Source organism: Clytia hemisphaerica, unplaced genomic scaffold (genome assembly GCF_902728285.1).
Source record: "Clytia hemisphaerica strain Z4C2 unplaced genomic scaffold, Clytia hemisphaerica genome assembly, whole genome shotgun sequence".
Classification (NCBI taxonomy): Eukaryota; Metazoa; Cnidaria; class Hydrozoa; order Leptothecata; family Clytiidae; genus Clytia; species Clytia hemisphaerica.
The window spans coordinates 247,417-270,848 of record NW_027104558.1 but is presented as its reverse complement, the minus strand read 5'-3'; the positions used below and the strand labels follow the sequence as shown (position 1 = coordinate 270,848).

At 36.2% G+C, this 23,432-nt stretch overlaps 1 protein-coding gene across 1 annotated transcript; it reads left to right on the top strand.

The window, feature by feature from the left end:
• Window positions 1-797: 797 nt before the first annotated feature.
• LOC136822984 (uncharacterized) lies at window positions 798-22,385 on the top strand. Its single transcript, XM_067079292.1, has 4 exons — window positions 798-1,377; window positions 3,890-4,088; window positions 21,340-21,450; window positions 21,884-22,385. Exons 1-4 carry the CDS (start codon window positions 1,317-1,319, stop codon window positions 22,056-22,058), a joined length of 546 nt encoding a protein of 181 aa, XP_066935393.1. The 5' UTR covers window positions 798-1,316; the 3' UTR covers window positions 22,059-22,385.
• The last annotated feature ends 1,047 nt before the right edge of the window (window positions 22,386-23,432 follow it).

The following is a 23,432-nucleotide window of genomic DNA, read 5'->3' as shown; positions in this document are numbered from 1 at the left end:
TGGGGGGGTGGAATAAGAGGGGGGTAATTTGAAGACAGAATTTTTTTAGCTGATATCAATTTCAACAAAAAAAAAAAACTTTAACAAATAAACACGTAAAATAAGAAGCAATACTAACAAAAAGGAAAATTTTAACAAGTTTAAGATCTACACTGTAATAAAATATTGAATTATTCGAATTTAATTAGCGGAGGGGTTTAAATAAGAGCGGGGGGGATGGATTTTTTTCACTCTTAGCAATTAGCGGGGGGGGCGTCTATTGGGCTCTTCTAGAAAATGTTCGTACACCCCGGGTGGAGGATATATTGTCCGGGGGGTAGCAAAAATTCGTCAAAATTTACCTTGTCCGGGGGGAGATTTGCTCTGTCCAGGGGTAATTTCGGTTGTCCGGAGGGTCAGCTGATGCTTGTTCGGGGGGGGGGGTGAAACCCGTTGTCCGAGGGGTCAAAAGTCACTTTGTCCGGGGGGTAAATCACTGAAAATTGTTATATCCTCCACCCCCCCCCCCATATACAATTTTTTCTGGAAGAGCCCATTCGGGAGACAAGAGTAATAGAATTTCAGCGCTTGACCAATAAGAAGTGTCGCAGATTTTCGAATATAATAATAAAAGCAATATTTTTTGCGATATTCACTTTTTTTCTTGGAAGAGCTTGAAACACGATATCTAGCCCTTCGGGCTTTACAGAAATCTGTGGGAGGCCTCGGAAAACAAACTTGGAGATTAGTCGAGTGTTCTAGACTGAGGATTTATATAACAAATTAGAACGAGGGGATTGGTTTAAAAGCGGGTGGTGGTTTGCGGTAGCCTAGAAATCTAAGCTAAATTGATTCAGTCACTAGGATAAATCGGATGGTAAGTTGTAACAGTATTCAAAGGCAAACTTAAAATCCGTAAATATACAAAATCTTTAAAGTGCCGAAAATGCCATATTGCCATTAGCCGTGTCCTAGCCTTGTGAATACGGGCTTAGTTAACTAGGCTCAAAGTCTTTGAGTTCTGTGGCAGAAGAGTGGAGAAGTGAGATGATGGAATACTCAAGCACATCACTGGCAGATTTAAGACAATAGAGCAAGTACGTCTGAAACCTGTGAAGGAGTGCAACCCTCGTTAAAAGACAATGAAGTTACAATTACAAATATTTTCATCTGATAAGTTCGACATGGTCTAAAACCGCCTATGCACATGCCAAAAAATTAACACTCAAAAGTTCGAAAATTGAATTATTTTTCTTCTATTAGGTGATTACATTCTGCATAAAAAGAAATGCGCTTTCCTTGATAAAGATAAACCGAAAGATGGCGATTATGTAACTATGTCAGGTTTGGAATGTATGTATCGAGGCGACCGAAAAAGATTTCTATTTCCAGGAGTAGGTAAGTACTTTCGCGGGTTTCGTTATTTTTACCCTTTTTCGCGAAAGATTTTGCCAAATAAGAAATTACACAAGAAAGTTTTTTTCTGCGAAAAGTACAATTTTCTTGGCTATTTTATATTCAGTTTTCAGTTTTTGCGCATTTTTATCGTTTTTTTGCCTGCAAAATGAAATAACATTCTAAAATTTGCAAAAGTTAAATTTGCAAAATTTCACGATTTTGCAACCTCGCGAAAGTTTCTGCTCTTAAAGTAATAATTGGGAGGAGGGAGTTGGATATTTCACAAGCTTTTACTTGATTTGATTGGTCGTTAAGCTGTAATAATACTATTTTGCTACTATTTTTATCTAAAGAACCCGAATCCCGGGTGGGGGGGGGGTTCCCTTAAGGGTCACTTTTCCAAGCTTCCCAAAGTAGACTACGTTGTTGTCGAGAACGAGAATTAGGAGAGAACTTTTATAAAAATCACTCGTCATTTGGTTTAATACAAGACATTTCACTTTCCTTGTTCTGTTATGGGAAATTTTATTGGCAAATATTCAAGAATCTCAAGTTTTTTTCATATGCATTGATAAAAAACTGTTTGGTTATCACAAATTTGCCGAAAGTTGAAAATATTTGGGTCGTGTCAAGTAGTTTTATAATAAATTCTTAGTTCATCAGATTTGATTTTAGTGTCTTTTATGGAAGATCTCCAAAGTAAAAGAATTTTTGTTGCGTTTTTCCCTTTGATTCCCAAGCCAGTTTCTCCGAAAGTCAGTTCTTTTCGGCTGTTTTGTTTTGATTTTTCTCCCGCCGCTTACCCAGTCCCCCAAAAGTCAACGCGGTCATATTTCCAGACTAAAGAAATATGAAATATCGCAAATATCTCGATGCTCTCGACCAATCAAAACGCTGATATTTTTTTGGGTCGGCAATAAGATTTTCTATCACTGACTCTTTCTAAACAGTGTTGAGGTCATGCTTGAATTGTGTGTTTCAACGACGCGAATAAAAATATAAACTTTGAACTTAATCCAAGATCTTGGATTGTCGTCATGGTTACTTTTCTCTGCGTTGATTTTGCGCTGAATAGAATCGGAATTAGTCGTCACAGGTCGGAATATGATTTCGGCAAGTGATTTTCACGGCAATAATATAGAGATTTTAAATTGAGACATACTTTATATCTTGTAAAAACCTGAATGTCCCTAGGTTTCAGAGGGTTGTCTTTTAGCTGGTCAGTTTTTAGCAATAATAGTCGAATCAGCGATAATTATCATTAGATAACTATGATAAGTAGCCACTCAAAAAGTGTGAGTTCACAAGTTTAAATACATGGAAGACAACGAGATAATCACGTGATCTTAACTAGCCATAACTTTCATTAAGGTGCCACCGCAGCAAAACGAACACATAGAGTTGAATTTGCGTTCAAAAGGAATGATCTTAGCCCTACAGTAATTTTTGTTAAGAGTGACCTCTCATCTGAGAAAAAATTCTTTCAAATGCTAACAAATGTGTCAAGGGAGTGATTTACAGTCTACTTAGAGTGACATCCGTGCCTTGTCTTACACATTTTTTATAAGAACAATTTCATAAGAATACGAGGCTGAAATTTGGCCAAAACCTAAGAACAAATTAAGAAGAATCTGAACCTCAGATTTCAGAAATTACTGAGAGGTACATGTTTCCATTTTAATTAATATCGTTATTTTACTAATGTACACGTTTAGCAACATAACTGTTCGAATACTTTGAGTAGAGTAATTTCTTAACCTATGAAGAGCGCTTAGTAACTACTTGTGGTATAAAAAGGAATTTCCTTAGATTCATTTAACTCTCCAGGGATAAGAAAAAGACAAACTGACATTTCAAAATGAGTAATCAGATTCAAAATAACTCCGGAAAAGTCTTTTTGATGATGATAAAACAATAGAGAGACCGTAAGCCGGGGAGGGGGTACTTAGGCAAAAATAGGTGCTGGGTATGTGCGGACGGTAAGGGTCGGGTTTTTCACCTTTCAAAGTCTCTCTAAGGGTTACAAAAATCAGGAAATTTCAAAGTAGTCTCTTTATAAAAAAAATTGATTTTGAGAGAAAAAATTAAAAAAATAGTCTCACTAAGGGTAGGAAATTTTTGAAAATCAGAGAAAATTTTTCGAAAAAGTCTCTCTAAGGGTCACTTTTTCACTAAAATTTGGTCTCTCTAAGGGTCGGTTTTCGGAGGTCCTGTCCGCACATACCCCTCATTCACCAACCCTATTACCCCCCCCCCCCCCCCCGGGACCGTAAGATAAGAATGCTACCGTTAAGCGGAACTAAAATACTGAAAAACGCGCAAAATTATGAGATGTTTGCCCAACTTCCTTATGCGTGAAGCTATGAATGCCATCCTCAGAAGCTTTAGGCTTCCTCCAGTGGCAATAATAATATAAAAATATACAAAGAAAAGAAAAGATAAAAGATAATTATACAAAATATGCTAATTATGCAAAAATTACGTAACACATTTTACATATCTCCTTTTACAGCCAATCGGAAAGTAGAGGTCAAATTCTACACCAGCGCACCATCTTTTACTGCAGACACATTTTTCAACTTTAACGCCATGTCAAAATACCCTAATAATCCAACCATTCATGATTACAGCGACGATTTTGTTGTTCAACGTGATATAAATGAAAATTATGTTTTGGTAATGACGTCATACTTGATTGCTCCAGCTACAGGGTAAAACTTTTTTTTTCATCCTCGATAAACCCTTTCCGTGCCCACAGGGAAAATGGCAAAAAAATTGACAAAACTTTTCGAGGCGATGCAGTTGTTTTCGGCGGGGGAAAATGAAAAAAGTATTTTGAGCAGCCGATGGTATGTATATTTTGGCCTCACCAGTTGTTAGCCGCCAGGCCCAATGTCAAATATCCTGGACATGACTTTTGTGCGGCTGCTCAATTGATTCTAAAAAAAACATTTCGCAATGTCAAATATACTTGACATGGGCACGGAAAGGGATAATGGGCTCTTCCAGAAAAAAATTGTACATGGGGGGTGGAGGATATATAACAATTTTTAGTGATTTACCCCCCGAACAGGGTGACTTTTGGCCCCCCGGACAATAGGTTTTACCCCCCGGACAAGCATCTGCTGACCCCCGGACACCCCAAATTACCCCCGGACAGAGCAAATTTACCCCCCGGACAAGGCAAATTTTGATGATTTTTTGCTACCCCCCGGACAAAATATCCTCCACCCCCCATGTACAATTTTTTTCTGGGAGAGCCCAATATACACAGTTGACTTTCGCTAACTCGAACTCGAAAGGGGAAGACAATTTGTTCGAATAACAGAGACAGAAAGTGTGGGTGTTTGTCTTTGACGATGACTGAGAGATTCAGTTAGAATTATAAAAGATTTCCACTGTATCTGATATTTATTGTGGTTCAACGCGATATAAATGAGCGTTATAGTAATGACCCCATAATTGGTTGCCCCAACTACAGGGTAAATTCTTTTTTCATCCTCGCAAATTTACAGTTGAATCCCACTATCTCGAGCTCGAATCGGGAATAGGGACCTTAAGCAACTAGGACGGCGACTTGAGGGAGTACGTGGAGAAAATATTAAAATCTAATGGTAAAATTTATTCGATTTTACTATGGTTTAATAGCACGTGAATGGACTTTAACAAAAGCAAACTTTGGTGAAAAATAATCTTTTATCTCCCGAGTGATTTAAATGATTAATTATTATTGTACTCTTTTATTACCGCCTTCGTCTTGGAGAGAACGTCGAAACATGTTTTTGAAGTCGCCTTGTAATTTTGAAACGTCCAGTAATTACCCAAGTATTCTCATGAGAAAAGTATATGAAAAGAATGAAATCTTTTTGTGATTCAAATGTTGATCCCAAAAGGGATTTGTTTTTGTTGGATGCTACAGTTCTCACTACAACCGCCGTCCTAGTTGCTTAAGGTCCCTAGGCATACTATTTTAGGAGTACAAACTTTCGCGAGCAGAAACTTTCGCGATTTTCGCGAAGGGCCTTTTCGCGAAAGTAAATGTCTTTAAAAATTCTAGGAAGGGCCATTCGCGAAAGTTTATGCTCGCGAAAAATTCTTGCAAGATAGAAAATCTGTAAAACTTCGAACTTTGAATAAAATGTAACTTTTATGGCACTTTTTAGCCTGCTAAAAGACTAATAAGTCAAAGGACAAATGTTTCAAGCCAATTCAAGAAGTATTTGTCCCTCTAAGCCATTTTTTCATGTGAAAATTCTCAATTTTACGTCTTAATTCGCAAAAGTTTATGTTCGCGAAAAATATTTTTCCGTTAAATTCGCGAAAGTAAATGTCGTGAATTTTGCGATTTTTCGTCGCGAAAGTTTGTACGCCTACACTGTAAAAAATAATTTTCTTAAGCTAGATAGTCATCTCAATTTAAGAAAACTTAACTGATTTTAAGATCTCATTTCTTAAATTAAAATTAAAATTTTCGAGTTTTGAAAAAAGTGTACGTTATCCTAAAATTAGATAAAATTTCGGATCAGGTCCGGTTAGCGTGGTACACGGGTACAAACTATACTTGTGAAAGCTACAACTATACTTTGTACCCGAAACTATTTTGCTGACCAGATCGAATTCACTAGTATACTTTGTATCCATTACAAGTATAATGTAAACCCGCGATCAACTATACTTTGTACCCTAATCAAATATACTTTACACCCGTGATCAAATATACTGTACACCTGCGATCAAGTATACTTTGCACCCGCGAGCAAGTATACTTTGTACCCTGATCAAATATACTTTACACCTGCGATCAAGTATACTTTGTACCCATGATCAAATATACTTTGTACCCATCACTAATATACTTTGTACCCCGATCAAGTAAACTTTGTACCCATCACTAGTATACTTTGTACCCATGATCAACTATACTTTGTACCCATGATCAAGTATACTTTGTACCCGTGATCAAGTATACTTTGTACCCATGATCAAATATACTTTGTACCCCGATCAAGTATACTTTGTACCCATGATCAACTATACTTTGTACCCATGATCAACTATACTTTGTACCCATGATCAACTATACTTTGTACCCATCACTAATATACTTTGTACCCGGCACTAGTATACTTTGTACCCCGATCAAGTAAACTTTGTACCCATCACTAGTATACTTTGTACCCATGATCAACTATACTTTGTACCCATGATCAAGTATACTTTGTACCCGTGATCAAGTATACTTTGTACCCATGATCAAATATACTTTGTACCCCGATCAAGTATACTTTGTACCCATGATCAACTATACTTTGTACCCATGATCAACTATACTTTGTACCCATGATCAACTATACTTTGTACCCATCACTAATATACTTTGTACCCGGCACTAGTATACTTTGTACCCTGATCAAGTACACTTTGTATCCACAGAATCCGCAATAAATCAGTTATGGTCAGTAAAACTCGAGTGCACCACTTGACAATCGAATTTCTCTCAAACCAGTCGAATCGGTTAAATTGATAGAGCGAAATGATGTTACAAGGTATGTGGCTTGAACCGCATATGCTATTAGCCAGACTTAAGGACGAAACATTGTTTAAGATTTCATTTCATGTCTCTAGTCTTTAATTATGAATTTTTAAACTTTCATTAAAATGTTTATGAAAAAATAAAATTCGAAGAGATAAGTTTTTAACCAATTTTGCTTGTAATTTTTGGTGTACTATTAGCCGACCGCTATGCTTTTGAATATCCAATCGACCCTTTTTGCGCACGCCCTTGTCTTTTGGTGTAATAAGGATCGGCTTAAAAAAGGTAAAACTTAACGTCATTTTTTTGGTTCCTGAACACACGTCCATTAGGTATACCCTACAAGTTCACATGGTACTCCCTTAGAAGTCTGCTTGAGACCCAAACACAAATAACTCAGTACCTGAACACAAGTCCACTTGGTACCCCCTAGAAGTCCACTTGTACATGGGTATAACTCGGACAATACAAGCGACTGTCCCCCCGCTTCGTGCGAAAATCAATTTTACGGACCAAAATATTTCCCTTCACTTTCAAATGTCCCGTTTCTAAATTAACAAAAACACCAAAAAATAAAGAAAATTATAAAGCAAAACAATGAATTACTTGGCATGTTTTCTTTGTTCTGTGAAAAAGATATTCAAAAAATTCAAAAAGAATCCTTTATTTATAAAAAATACAAAGATTTACAGCGTTGTCTCTACTCTATCATCATTGGGGATAGTCAATATTTATGCGATTGATGATGTGGTCAAATGGAGTATCCAATCCATACCAATCTCTTAAAACAACAAGAATACGTTTAAAATTAGTTTGAACAATTTTCTAGACAACTACTGAAGCGCCAACTCTCTTTACCAGAATCTAACAAGATTGCTGTTAAAATTTTTGAAATGATTCGAAACATTTTGACTTTATTTGATGAAATCTTAACAAAACTGCTTGATAATTTAATGGACTTTGCTGGTGAAACATAACATAAAACCAAGCGAAAACCCGTTCAAGTTTTGCGTAGAGAAGGATGTAACAAAAACGCATAAACCTCGATTGTTAAACGCTAACAACTGTTTAATATTAAAATATGAGTTCCGAAAAAAGCTATTTTAATGCAAATAAAATCAAAGAAGTTACCTCCACATAAATTCCTCCATGTAGCTAGTTAGGAATTGGAGCTGGATTCCCTTCATTGCCTTAAGCTTCAATTTAAATCTGTTCCAATATGATTCGATATTCTGAAAGTGAATACATGAGTTTTGAAATTAGATCTTAATTGCTATTTTTAATATATATCTAGAAAAAAACCAGCACCAGCACTAAAAAGCTTTGATTTCATTCCTTCTAAAGGACGGGCGGCACATGCCTGTCGTTCCGCAAACCTAGTACCCCCGGCCCGGGTTATGTGAAGAGATAATTGATTTTGTGTTGAAAATTTAGACTAGTCACATGGTCTTACTTGTGTGTGTGCACCAGTTTGAGGATCCACAAAATGGTAGGTGTGGTTGACAGTGTCGTGTTGTACACAATTCGGAACAAACTGTCGCAACCGATTGTAAGCCGGCCACCGGTCGCTGTGGACGACAGTGTTTGGGTTAAGAGCATTATTGATAACATTCACTAAAGTGGGACGGTTTCGACGGTTGACAATCTCCATATAACCTCTGGCTGGGGTGAAACGCGTATCCACCAACCCAAATACCCAAACAGGTTGGAAATCAAATCTAGCTAGAATTCAACAAATTCGGATTTCAGAGTATTATTTCCTCTCTCGTGTGGACTTTTTCATCAAATAATCGCTTGGAATTTCTACCTAGGAATAGCCCTCCCCTCAATAAAACATGGTTTAGGTTATACGTTTTGAAACCTCTCATATTTGTGTATTTTACAGATTAGTATATTGCTGTACTGGCGGTTATGGGTGAAATGTTTTGATAAATATGAAGCCGAGCCTTCAACTTCAAATTAGCTAGTACAATAGCCATTGGTCAATAAATTTTGTCAGGCCTTAGTAGTGGTCCAACCTCGCAAAAATGACTTCATATACATTCAACTATCCAAAAGAAATTTTCGTCTTAGAATAGATGTCACAGATCCTAAGGGTTTGGGACCCTGTACTAAATTTCATATAAAAAAGAATCTACAGCTGAAAGAAAATTTGTCTAGCCAAAGTTTTTCAACTGAATTGTAAAACAAATCATTGAATCGATGGAGTGATCTTAAAATTGTCTACGTGTACAGATTATTCCCATTAGCCACTTTCAAAGGATTCGGGCAACTGCTACATGCTATTTTCTATTCAATTTACAGGGGAAAAAGCACAAATATGTGCAGATTTCCCCTCAATAAAAAAGACGGGAAAAGCTAATTTTTGTAATCATTAGTAAGTGACTTGGGAATTTAGGAACTGTTGAAACATTGACACTCTCTTTGTTAAAGTTATATCTCAATTCGCAAAAGAGTGAGTTACACTAAAAGTTTGATTACTTCAGTGACGTAGAAAAATCAGGATCCAAAAATCATGTACTGAAAACACGAATCCTATGAAATAGGCTGATTAGGAACAGTTGAGTTTCTGATAAAGCTGAACTGTGAGGGTCAAACTAGAGATTCCAAAATTAAAAAATGTTTTTAGAGAAACTCTGCCGCAAGAACTTCTTGCTTTCTCTTTCCAAAAGAGAACCCCTCCTATGGGCGAACTGTATTCAATATTAGATACTATTTGTAGGCGATTGCTGCTCAAACCCTGCAAACAGAGTTGGTAACGGGTAATCATGTAAAGCATTTGAGAGAACAATGCCAAGCGTATTTGGTGAGACATCCTCCAATCATCGGAGGCCCTGGAATTCATGTGAAAGTTTCAACTCTAAAGAAATGCCAGAAGAATGAAAACCACGATATTTTGATACTAACGCAACCAAACAAACGCACTTAAATCTTATGGGGTGACTGGACCGTTGTTTTCCTTAATTCGCAGCTTTCTTAACGATAGGCATCAGAGAGTTGTGTTGAATGGGAAAACATCTGAGTGGAAGCGAATCAATGCTGGGGTACCTCAAGGCTCGATTCTTGGTCCTTTGATCTTCTTAATTTATATTAATGATCTTCCAAAAAACCTTGAGTCAAAACCGAAGATCTTTGCTGACGATACCTCTTTATTCTCTCTTGTGATTGATCAACTCTTGAGCCTTGATGTACTTAACAGAGATCTCTCCAGGATAACTGACTGGGCTCATCAATGGAAGATGTCTTTTAACCCTGACCCATCTAAGCAAGCCATTGAAGTCTATTTTACCTGTAGACTCACTCCTCCTAATGTTCCAGTAATCTCCTTTAATAATTCTAATATCGCGACCAGTGAGTACCAGAAACAACTTGGTCTAATCTTAGATTCAAAACTTTCTTTTGATCGCCATCTAGACGAGAAGATAAAAAAGGCCAATAAAGGAATTGGTCTTATTAACCGACTTCGCAAGCATGTGCCTAGGAGATCTCTACTAACCATTTATAAATCTTTCATTAGGCCTCATCTTGATTATGGTGATATCGTATATGACCGCCCAGGAAATGCTACCTTTGTGCAGAAGCTTGAATCTATTCAATATAATGCCTGTTTAGCTATAACAGGCTGTTTTCGTGGAACGTCTCAAGAAAAACTATATTCAGAACTTGGTCTTGAAAGTCTTGCTGACAGGCGCTTTGCTAGAAGAATGACATTCTTCTATGGAATTATTAACAATTTAGCCCCTTCGTATTTACGTAACTACCTGCCAGTAAGACTTACAGCACCAGGTGGTCTTAGAACAAGAAATCCTATTTATCCTCTTAATATACGAACTGAGCGTTTCCGTAACACTTTTTTTCCGTACTGCATATCTCAGTGGAATGTTCTGGGAGGTAATATACGAGATCTACCTTCAATTAAAACTTTCAAAAAAGCAATCTATGAATTTTTGAGACCCAAGCAATCTCATGTTTTTGATGTTCCTGACATTCAAGGAGTGATCTTTCTTAATCGACTTCGGGTCGGTTTCAGCCATCTCAACGAGCATAAATTTAGACATGGCTTCCGCGACACTTTAGACCCTTTCTGTGGTTGCCGAACTAACTCTGTTGAAAACACTCAGCACTTTCTTCTGCACTGCTCTATATATTCCCATGCAAGACAATCTTTGTTCGACAAACTTCAGACCCTAGGCATTATTTTTCATCCGCCGCTTAACCCTCCTTTTTTCTGTCGGCTTTTATTATATGGGGATGAAAGTTTGAGTTCAAATCTAAATAAATCTATTCTTTGTTCTGTTGTTGAATTTCTTAACGAAACTGGAAGGTTTAGCGGTGCTTTATTTTAGGCTTTTACCTAACAATTGTAGTTTCCTTCTCCAAGATTTTTTTTTTTCTCTTTATTTACTTATTTATTTATTTTTTACATAGTCTAGTACCTCTGGCGATATAACGTTAGTTCCTAGCGGGGGGAGGGACTATATTTTATGTTTAAGTAATGTTTTGTAATATATGTTCGTAGTGTACACGTGTTTTTGTTTCAATAAAGAAAAAGAAAAAAAAAAAAAAAAAACGCACGGGATATCTTCTCCACAATAAAGATGACCGATACTCAAATGCTGATAGAGTATGGGTTCTACCCATTGCTCAAGGGAGTATGATCTTCAGTGAGACAAATTCTAATATTCAACCGAATATTGCGGTATCCAATACTGTTGATTTATACAGGCAACAGTCATCTAGCTGAACAGCATGCCAAAAGATGGATTTGTCAGAAAAAAGGAATTCGCTGCAATAAAGCGAGAGGGTACTTGGCCGAGTACAATCTCCGTTTCTATGGGGAAATTGCAGAAGATTCTTTCGGGGACTGCTTTTTACAAGCTATGGTTGCAAATTATGCAGATGAACCATAAACACGCACATGTTTGATTATATTGTTTTCTTCTGATATTCGAGAGCGTGCTTTCAGTGCAAGTTGTACTCGAATACTTCCTTGATCTTTCTAGAAGTTTTTAAAATATATTTTTGTGAACATTGGAAAAATCTTTAACCTATGAAAACATACCTATCTTTTAGTTTTTTTATACATAAAGCCCATTCGCTTTAAATGTGCGCTATTTCTGTTACCATACTGAAACTACTCTCACGGGAATTATTCTAATTATTAGAGACTGACACATGATAGCAAAAAAGAGTGCACACATAAAGCAAAATAAAATTAAACACGTTAAGCCTACTGGCATTTTGCATTCTCATAAAGGATTCGATTTAAATAGCTTTTCCATTGTACTTTCTGTCATGGTATTTCGAAAAATTAAAATTTTAGAGTCATTGATGAAAAGTTGATTCCGTCAAGTTCAATTTTGACAGATTAAACAATAAATAGCTATGAAATCTCTCAAAAAGTGCACTCATTATGACTAAAACCTTTTTGCTGTAAGGCTAGGCTACGGCAAATCTTGCAAATTTTACAATATATAGAAAAGACTGAATAAAAAACGCGCACACATAAAAAAAATCACTTTTTGGACCTACCTCTGGGTACCCCGGTGGAGGTCCTTTAAATTAACCCATGTCCGTTCGTTTCGTCCGTTCGTCTATTGCCAGCTTTTCTCGGGATTGGCTCATTAGTTTTTTCTGATTTTTTGCACAATGATGCAAAATGGCAATGCCCAAAATGTGATGGAGCCTGATTTTCGGAAGAAAAAAATTTTCCGGCCGAAAATGTCGGAAATATCCCGGAAAAACTGGTTTTTTGGCACTTTCTCGAGATTTTATCATTAGTAGTTTTTTCTGATTTTTTGCTCAAAGATGCGTATTAACAATGCCCAAAAGTCCGATTTCCGCCGGAAATATGCCGGAAATCACCGTTTTTCTGGATTTTCATTGGACTTTTTCCTTATTATTGGTTGTTTTTTCATTCAAAAACATTATTAATAGCAATGCCCACCATCAAGCATGTTTCAATTTTTGAAGCCGGAACTATTCAATAATCGCCGGAACAACCTATTTCTCGAGCTGTACTTTATATTTTTTTATGAAATTTTTCATGCTGATGCAAAATGACAATACCTAAAATGCGGGAGCCCGATTTTCAAAAAACATTTTTTTCCGGCCGAAAATGCCGGAAATATGCCGGTTTTTTTAACATTTGCTCGTTTTTTCATCCTTACTTTTCTCAGATTTTTTGCAGAATGATGTGTATTCGCAATGCTCAAAACATGACCGAATTCGATTTTTGAGAAAATGTTTTTTCCGGCCAGATAAGCCGGAAATTTCCGTTTTTGCAGATTTTCATTGGATTTTTTCGTTTCATGTCTTTGTTTTTTTCAAACAAAAACATCATTTATAGTTCAATTTTCAATGAAACTGATTTTGGTACAGGAACTTTCTAAAAATCACCAGAACAGCCGAGAATCGCCGGATTCCATGAATTTCTCGATATGTTCTCGCATTATTCTATAATTTCATACTATTGTTCTCATTTTTCAATTGTCTTATTAGATCAATCTTCAGGTAGGTCCATTCAGCATGTAGCTTGTTTTCGTTGTTTTGGTTCTTTTGTTTGACTTGAAATGCCAAAAGGGAATTCCTTGGCTCAAAACGACATTTCAAATGAGAGCTAATGCCAGCACGATGGCATCATTAGGCGTTTGACCAAGTATACTTGATCATGGGTGCAAAGTATACTTGATCGCAGGTGTGAAGTAAACTTGATCAGGGTACAAAGTATACTTGATAGGGGTACAAAGTATACTAGTGATGGGTACAAAGTATACTTGATCGGGGTACAAAGTATACTAGTGCCGGGTACAAAGTATACTTGATCATGGTACAAAGTATATTTGATCAGGGTACAAAGTATACTTGCTCGCGGGTGTAAAGTATATTTGGTCGCGGGTGTAAAGTATATTTGATCAGGGACAAAGTATACTTGCTCGCGGGTGCAAAGTATACTTGATCGCGGGTGTAAAGTATATTTGATCGCGGGTGTAAAGCATATTTGATCATGGGTACAAAGTTTACTTGATCGGGGTACAAAGTATATTAGTGATGGGTACAAAGTATACTTGATCATGGGTACAAAGTATAGTTGATCATGGATCATGGGTACAAAGTTTACTTGATCGGGGTACAAAGTATATTAGTGATGGGTACAAAGTATACTTGATCATGGGTACAAAGTATAGTTGATCATGGATCATGGGTACAAAGTTTACTTGATCGGGGTACAAAGTATATTAGTGATGGGTACAAAGTATACTTGATCATGGGTACAAAGTATAGTTGATCATGGATCATGGGTACAAAGTATACTTGATCGGGGTACAAAGTATATTAGTGATGGGTACAAAGTATATTTGATCATGGGTACAAAGTATATTTGATCATGGGTACAAAGTATACTTGATCGCGGGTGTAAAGTATATTTGATCAGGGTACAAAGTATACTTGCTCGCGGGTGCAAAGTATACTTGCTCGCGGGTGTAAAGTATATTTGATCAGGGTACAAAGTATAGTTGATCGCGGGTGCAAAGTATACTTGATCGCGGGTGTAAAGTATATTTGATCAGGGTACAAAGTATAGTTGATCGCGGGTGTAAAGTATACTTGTAATAGGTACAAAGTATACTAGTGAATTCGATCTGGTCAGTAAAATAGTTTCGGGTACAAAGTATAGTTGTAGCTTTCACAAGTATAGTTTGTACCCGTGTACCACGCTAACCGGACCTGATCCAAAATTTCTTATATTCTAGGGCGGTCAGATAAAACATCTAGAGCTATAGAGAAAGTGCCCGAAGCGAAATAAAAGGATTTACTAAAGCATGAAAACTTCTTTTGTTAAATATTTCCTTTCCAGAAGGAAATATTTGTTAAAACGGTAATTTTTCTCCTTCTCCTCCTCCTTCTCCTTCTCCTCCAAGTCTAACGCCGGTTTTGGTCAATTTCGTGAGTTTGTACATGAGTCTCTTTTTAAATCAAGCTCCGGCGGTAAAAACAGTATAATATTCTTTTTTCGAGGCGGAAGACGTCATTTTTTCAAGACACGTCCTAGGAAATATGCGTACGGTGGTCTATTCTCCGTGCCGATCCGAAAACGTCGCCCGGTTCGAAAGCGTATTGTTGATCGGACCATACTGCTTTTTAACAGTTCCTCATAACAAAGATGGAGGCAAAAAATAGACAACAAATGTTGCTCTTTCGCTATTTTTCTTTGGTTTTTATGCTTTCATGAGTTGAATTGGATCATGTTTTTTGTACGATTGTCTGGATTTGATGTTTCGTTTACATACTCTTGGTGTGAGAGATACAATCTCTTATCTTGATGGTCTTGGAAAAACAGGACATTTTGTCAACTTTCACAACAAGCTAACTTCAATTTTGCCTGTCTGCCTGTATATATATTTACCTAAAGTGATTGTGGATAAATCTGACCATGTTATACCTGAAAAAAAGTTTGAACTCACTTTTATGGTATGCACCACCCAATGCGCAATGGTCAGATGGCGATATGGTTGGTGATGAACTATGATTTAGCTAGCGATAGCTTTGAGCTAAAAATTTAAACATGGAGCAAAATTGACTGGTTAATGATTGAATTTTTCCCTTGGTGTTTTTATCTACAACAATGAATTAACTGGTTAGTGACAGTTGGTGAAAACTCTTTTTGTGGGGAAAATTCTGTTGCGGTTCACAGAACTGTAATTTCAAACTTTTTAAGCTGATATAACCGGAACACCTTGGCCAATACGAAGAATGTTAACTCTTAAAATTTTGATTGTATTGAATATGGAATTAAACAATTGGATTAAATTCATTGTCTTGAACTTGGTACTTGGAGATTTTCTTCCCCATGCATTTATAATGTGGAAAACTTTGGTCGTGGAAATTTTTTCCACGTGCGATTTAAACGTGGAAACTTTTGTTGTGAATTTGGAGATTTTCTTCCCCGTGCATATAAAATGTGGAAAACTTTGATTGTGAATTTGTAGATTGTTTTCCACGTGCGTTTTAAAGGCAAAAGGTTGAAACTTTTGTTATGAATATATTTTCTTCAATACGCGTTGAAAACGTGGAAAACTTTATAAATTTGGAGATTTCTTACACGTACATTTAAAAGATGGAAATCATTTGTTATGAATATATATTTTCTTCAATGTGCGTTTAAAACTTGACATTTTCTTCCACATATGCATTTAAAAAATGAAGAAAACTTTGTTCTCAATTGACAATTTTTTCAAGTGATTTCCTGGCCTGGCATGACAATTTTTTATCCTTTTTGTCATTCTTTCATTTCAGATATTTCCCCTTTTTGGCTAATATTTCTGGCAATAAGCGCTTAAAATAAAAGGATATAATTATGCACTATCCCAAGGCCTTTTGATGTTCAATAACACAACACTCTACTCAGCAGGTGCGACACCGGGTGACGGCTACTGTAGTATAATACTAAAATCCAACTAAAGTCCACCTACTCTCGGGTACCTAATAGCCGGGGGGATTGGAATAAGCGGGGGGGGGGCTGGAAAAAATCTCAAAACTTAATAAGCGGGGGGGTTGGAATAAAAATGTCCTGGGTGGCAAATTTTTTAAAAGGAGGCTATTAGACCTTTTTTCAAAGAGGCCACCCTGTTGAATAATTATGTAGTCCAGCAGAAAAACAATGATAAAACCATGCATAATGTATACAATATACATGATACAGTAATTATGCATGGCTCTATCATTGTTTTTATGGCTGGAATACAAAATTATTCAACAGGACGTCCTCTTTGAAAAAAGGTCTAAACAGCAGAATTGGGACAAAAAAGGGAACTTTCAAAAACATTTTCCCAAAAATTAATAGCGGGGGGGGGGTGGAATAAGAGTGTCCTGGGTGAAAAATCTTCGAAAAATAAATTAGCGGGGGGGGCGGCTATTAGGTACCCGAGAGTAACGAAAATTAAAGGTTGTCTAGCCAATTTGGTTACTGCATTGTTATTCTCAGTCGAGTTCAGCTTGGATATACTCCGTAATCCGTAGGTTTGAACCTTCGTCATCTTAGGAATAATGCTGCAAATACTAGCAATTACATATAAAACGAATTTTGAAATTCTTGGGGACTTGTGTTGCTTGATGTTATCTGAGATAAAGCACTTTGAAATTTTTTGAGGACATCAATAATTATTTTATCATTTGTAAAGGAAATATTTATCCGCATCTTTGCGGCTCTTGTTTTTAATCAAAAGAATAGTTTATTGAATGAAAAATTTCACTACGAAGGTTTTAACATTTTTATGAAGTTTTTTTTGTGAGAAGTTTTGTATGTATATTGAAGAGATTCTTTTTGAGGGGAGAAGAGCAAAGACAAGACGCGATTATAAGATAAGTATTTTTTTATATGTTAACTTTACTGAACCTACCTACCTACCTACAATCTTACAAATATGATTTGAGCCTGTTTCACTTAATGATCACAAGAGCATAAGGGATATATTCTAGCAAGATTCGTAACGATATCAATTTTCTTGAATGAGACACTTCGTATAGGCAAGCATAAATGCGTGGCAACAATTACAATTTGTAGTCATGTACTACCTAAATTGTGCAGACTACCGGGCTACTTAACGAGCGGCCTGTTGTTCCCAAAAACCTTAGAAAGATAACAGTAACATTGGCAAGTCAGTGCGAAACCATTTGTAGTCATGTGCTACCTAAATTGTGCAGACTACCGGGCTACCTTAATGGAGCAGCCCGTTTGTTCCTACAAAACTTTAGAAAGATAACAGTAAATTGGCAAGTCAGTTGAAACAATTTGTAGTCATTGCTACCTAAATTGTGCAGACTACCGGGCTACCTTAATGGAGCGGCCGTTGTTCTACAAAACCTTAGAAAGATAACAGTCATTGGCAAGTCAGTGCAGAAAACAATTGTAGTCATGTGCTACCTAAATTGTACAGACTACCGGGCTACCTAATGGAGCGGCCCGTTTGCTTCTACAAAACCTTAGAAAGATAACAGTAACATTGGCAAGTCAGTGTGGAAACAATTTGTAGTCATGTGCTACCTAAATTGTGCAGACTACCGGGCTACCTTAATGGAGCGGCCTGTTTGTTTCTACAAAACCTTAGAAAGATAACCAGTAACATTGGCAAGTCAGTGTGGAAACAATTTGTAGTCATGTGCTACCTAAATTGTGCAGACTACCGGGCTACCTTAATGGAGCGGCCCGTTTATTTCTACAAAACCTTAGATAGATAACAGTAGCATTGGCAAGTCAGCGTGGAAACAATTTGTAGTCATGTGCTACCTAAATTGTACAGACTACCGGGCTACCTTAATGGAGCGGCCGTTTGCTCTACAAAACCTTAGAAAGATAACAGTAACATTGGCAAGTCAGTGTGGAAACAATTTGTAGTCATGTGCTACCTAAATTGTACAGACTACCGGGCTACCTTAATGGAGCGGCCCGTTTGCTTCTACAAAACCTTAGAAAGATAACAGTAACATTGGCAAGTCAGGTGGAAACAATTGTAGTCATGTGCTACCTAAATTGTGCAGACTACCGGGCTACCTTAATGGAGCGGCCGTTTGCTTCTACAAAACCTTAGAAAGATAACAGTAACATTGGCAAGTCAGTGCAGAAACATTTGTAGTCATGTGCTACCAATTGTGCAGACTACCGGGCTACCTTAATGGAAAGGCCCGTTCGTTTCTACAAAACCTTAGAAAGATAACAGTAACATTGGCAAGTCAGTGTGGAAACAATTTGTAGTCATGTGCTACCTAAATTGTGCAGACTACCGGGCTACCTTAATGGAGCGGCCTGTTTGTTTCTACAAAACCTTAGAAAAATTACTGTAACATCGGCAAGTTAGTGCAGAAACAATTTGTAGTCATGTGCTACCTAAATTGTGCAGACTACCGGGCTACCTTAATGGAGCGGCCCGTTTGCTTCTACAAAACCTCAGAAAGATAACAGTAACATTGGCAAGTCAGTGCAGAAACAATTTGTAGTCATGTGCTACCTAAATTGTGCAGACTACCGGGCTACCTTAATGGAGCGGCCTGTTTGTTTCTACAAAACCTTAGAAAAATTACTGTAACATTGGCAAGTCAGTGTGGAAACAATTTGTAGTCATGTGCTACCTAAATTGTGCAGACTACCGGGCTACTTTAATGGAGCGGCCTGTTTGTTTCTACAAAACCTTAGAAAAATTACTGTAACATCGGCAAGTTAGTGCAGAAACAATTTGTAGTCATGTGCTACCTAAATTGTGCAGACTACCGGGCTAACTTAATGGAGTGGCCCATTTGCTTCTACAAAACCTTAGAAAGATAACAGTAACATTGGCAAGTCAGTGTGGAAACAATTTGTAGTTATGTGCTACCTAAATTGTGCAGACTACCGGGCTACCTTAATGGAAAGGCCCGTTTGCTTCTACAAAACCTTAGAAAGATTATTGTAACATTTGGAAAGTCAGTGTGGAAACAATTTGTAGTCATGTGCTACCTAAATTTTGCAGACTACCGGGCTACCTTAATGGAGCAGCCCGTTTGCTTCTGCGTAAAAACCTTGAATACTATTTCCGACTTTTTTCTGGTACAAGCCATTTATATTGAAATCAAAGCTCTTTGTATTTTTTTTTCAGGAAAAGTGAATTGCAAACCCGGAAGGGAAACGTCATCTACTTGTCTACATCTCTACAAGTCGTCTTCAAAAGGTAAGAAAATTTCTGTAATTGTTTACCCAGCACCTTCAATATTTGCAACTTCATCACTCCAAGTACAAAATCTTTTCAGAGTCATTTAGCAAACGTAGGTGGAAAGAAGCACTTACTTATCTTTGAGCTATGTTGGCTTGTGAAGTCTAATATATTCTAATTTCCTTTTCTACAGGAGACTGATTAACCGAACGCAAGAAAGAAAGAACTGTTTGCCTGAGATGCCAAGACTAATGGTAGAAGTTAGGACATGAAAATCGTTTATCGTGTATGATAGCAAGATTTTGACGGTGGAGCCGCTTCCACTCGGTTTCTTATGTTTAATGGTTTTGTTTTACTTGTTCCAAGAATACTATCCAACAGACAGAGCTGATTACCTACATGCATGACAATCTAGCACCGGATCGTCTTCAAAGAAACTTGTTGTAAAGATTCTCATTACGAAAGCTTTAATAATGCAGTAAAAAGACTTCAGAATTTCTACCCAGCGATTTCGACACCTCTATGTCACAGAGCCACTGGGACCCCCGCCCAACTGGAAAATTTGACAAAAATTTCGTCCCGGTAGGAAAAAAACCTGAAATTTCAGTCCCACTGCTGGGAAATTAACTTTGATTCCTTCCCTATTTGAAATAAACTATTCGCACTGAAATTCTTATCCCCAATGAGGAAAAAAGTTCCACCGGGGCTGTGAGACAGGGGTGTATTTCATTTTGTGGTTTATTTTTATAACTACTATCGAGTTTTTTAGAACTTTTGTAGAGCTTAATTTTGTTAATAATTTATACAGTTCGTTTTCGTACTTTTCAAACTTTTTTTCAGTGCATTCGAATGACCATATAATTGGGTTTCTTTTTTGTAGTTCTATTGTACCTTAAATTTAACCATCCCTTCATCGAGTAAAGTCTCGCATACACTAAGGATTTTAACTTGGAATTGTTTTTAATGGAATTTTTGCGTACAGATAAATAAAGGTGTATACATGTTAATATTTTCGTTAATTGTTATTACTCTTAAAGATGTATATATGAAAGGCTTTCAACAGGCCTACTTTATTTTTGTTGATGATAGGATCCAAAAATCTCAAATTCGTCCATGGATGTATTGTTGGTCTGTCGAACTTGAGATTTTTGCGGCATTTTAATCACGGAGAAAAGATGAAACACCAGCCTTTTGGTTCAAATTATACAGACTCAATTTCATTGAAAATCACGCATTTCTGTCGGTACCCATTTCTATCTTTACAATGTGTCAACTGGGTAATTCCCATATACAACAACTTAAATCAAGAAAGATCTCTATTGTGAAAATATCTAAAAACAAGATATGACAAGAAAAAATATCTAATAATATTATCCTGTTTTGAGAAAAATATCATCTTAAAACAAGATAATTTAGGTTGAAATGTGCACTTGGTTTTAATCTTAAAACAAGAAAATTCTTCTAGATAAAAAATCTATGCCATCTCAAATCAAGATAAAATTTCTTACCCATCGGAATAGAAAATTTATCTTGAAAGTGGGATAATTTATCTAGTATTAAGAATTTTTATCTACTTTTTAGAAAATTATTTTTTACAGTGTAAAGCAGGTTTGCGAGGTGCCGGGTATCAAAAGCCTTTTTTCTCTCCACTGCAAATTATAATGATACAGATTTTAATTTGTTGTTTATCCAGTGTCTATAATAAATTCATGGTGTAAATAAAGCATTAACTTGTTTAATTAACAGGAACTATTACTTTGCACTTGCATGTGATGACGCATGCGTAATGTATCTCGGTGATGAAAGAAACCTCATTATTCAAAGTTTAAACTCCAATGAACTGATGGACTATACCGGGTAAGTTCAGTCTCTCTAATTCGAAATCTCTGTGATCCGAACTCTCTATAATTCGAACTTCTATTATTCGAATTTTTCTGTGACTCGAACTAAAATATTTGTCCCCCCGGTGATTCGAATCTTTCTCTAATTCGAAGATAACTTCTGGTCCCTTGAAGATCGAATTAGAGAGAGTCAGCTGCATTCAATACAGCTATCATCCAAGTGTCTCTGACAAAGCATTTAATCTAAATTCTATGAAGTGTATCTGTGTAAAACTTTCATCATAATTTGAAGACATGTTTTTTGAAAACAATTCACATGGGCCGGGGGCCATGGCTTCCCCACTTTTTTGCAGACCATGCCATACTTTTTTCAAGATTTAAATCCAGGAAAATATGTAAAATATCTCGAGATCTATTGTTAGAAATTAATAGCTATCATTGTATTTCAGCCAACCTAACCAGGTTTCATCACATCATTATTTGACAAAAGGTGAAAAATATTACATCGAGGTAGTTTTGCGTGAAAATACCCAAGCTGATCGAATGTCATTATCGATGAAAATACCTGGAGAACCTGACAAATGGCAGTTGGTGACTTCAAGATTCTTAGCACCAAGATATTGAAATTTATGATATTGAACTTTTAAAGACTTTTACATTTGGGGAACCTGATGAATGACAATTGGTGACTTCAAGATTCTTAGCACCAAGATATTGAAATTCATAATATTGAACTTTTAAAGACTTTTATATTTGGAGAACCTGATGAATGACAATTGGTGACTTCAAGATTCTTAGCACCAAGATATTGAAATTCATAATATTGAACTTTTAAAGACTTTTACATTTGGAGAACCTGATAAATGACAATTGGCGACTTCAAGATTCTTAGCACCAAGATATTGAAATTTATGATATTGAACTTTTGAAGACTTTTACATTTGGAGAACCTGATAAATAAATGACAATTGGTGACTTCAAGATTCTTGGCACCAAGATATTGAAATTTATGATATTGAACTTTTAAAGACTTTTACATTTGGAGAGCCTGATAAATAAATGGCAATTGGTGACTTCAAGATTCTTGGCACCAAGATATTGAAATTTATAATATTTAACTTTTAAAGACTTTTACATTTGGAGAATCTGATGAATGACAATTGCTGACTTCAAGATTCTTAGCACCAAGATATTGAAATTCATAATATTGAACTTTTAAAGAATTTTACATTTGGAGAACCTGATAAATGACAATTGGTGACTTCAAGATTCTTAGCACCAAGATATTGAAATTCATAATATTGAACTTTTAAAGACTTTTACATTTGGAGAACCTGATGAATGAGAATTGGTGACTTCAAGGTTCTTAGCACCAAGATATTGAAATTTATAATATTTAACTTTTAAAGACTTTTACATTTGGAGAATCTGATGAATGACAATTGGTGACTTCAAGATTCTTAGCACCAAGATATTGAAATTCATAATATTGAACTTTTAAAGACTTTTACATTTGGAGAAACTGATGAATGACAATTGGTGACTTCAAGATTCTTAGCACCAAGATATCGAAATTCATAATATTGAACTTTTAAAGACTTTTACATTTGGAGAACCTGATGAATGACAATTGGTGACTTCAAGGTTCTTAGCACCAAGATATTGAAATTCATAATATTGAACTTTTAAAGAATTTTACATTTTGAGAAACTGACGAATGACAATTGGTGACTTCAAGATTCTTAGCACCAAGATATCGAAATTCATAATATTGAACTTTTAAAGACTTTTACATTTGGAGAACCTGATGAATGACAATTGGTGACTTCAAGATTCTTAGCACCAAGATATTGAAATTCATAATATTAAACTTTTAAAGACTTTTACATTTGGAGAACCTGATAAATGGCAATTGGTGACTTAAAGACTCTTAGCACCAAGAAATTGGAATTCATAATATTGAACTTTTAAAGACTTGGAGGACCTGATATATGACAA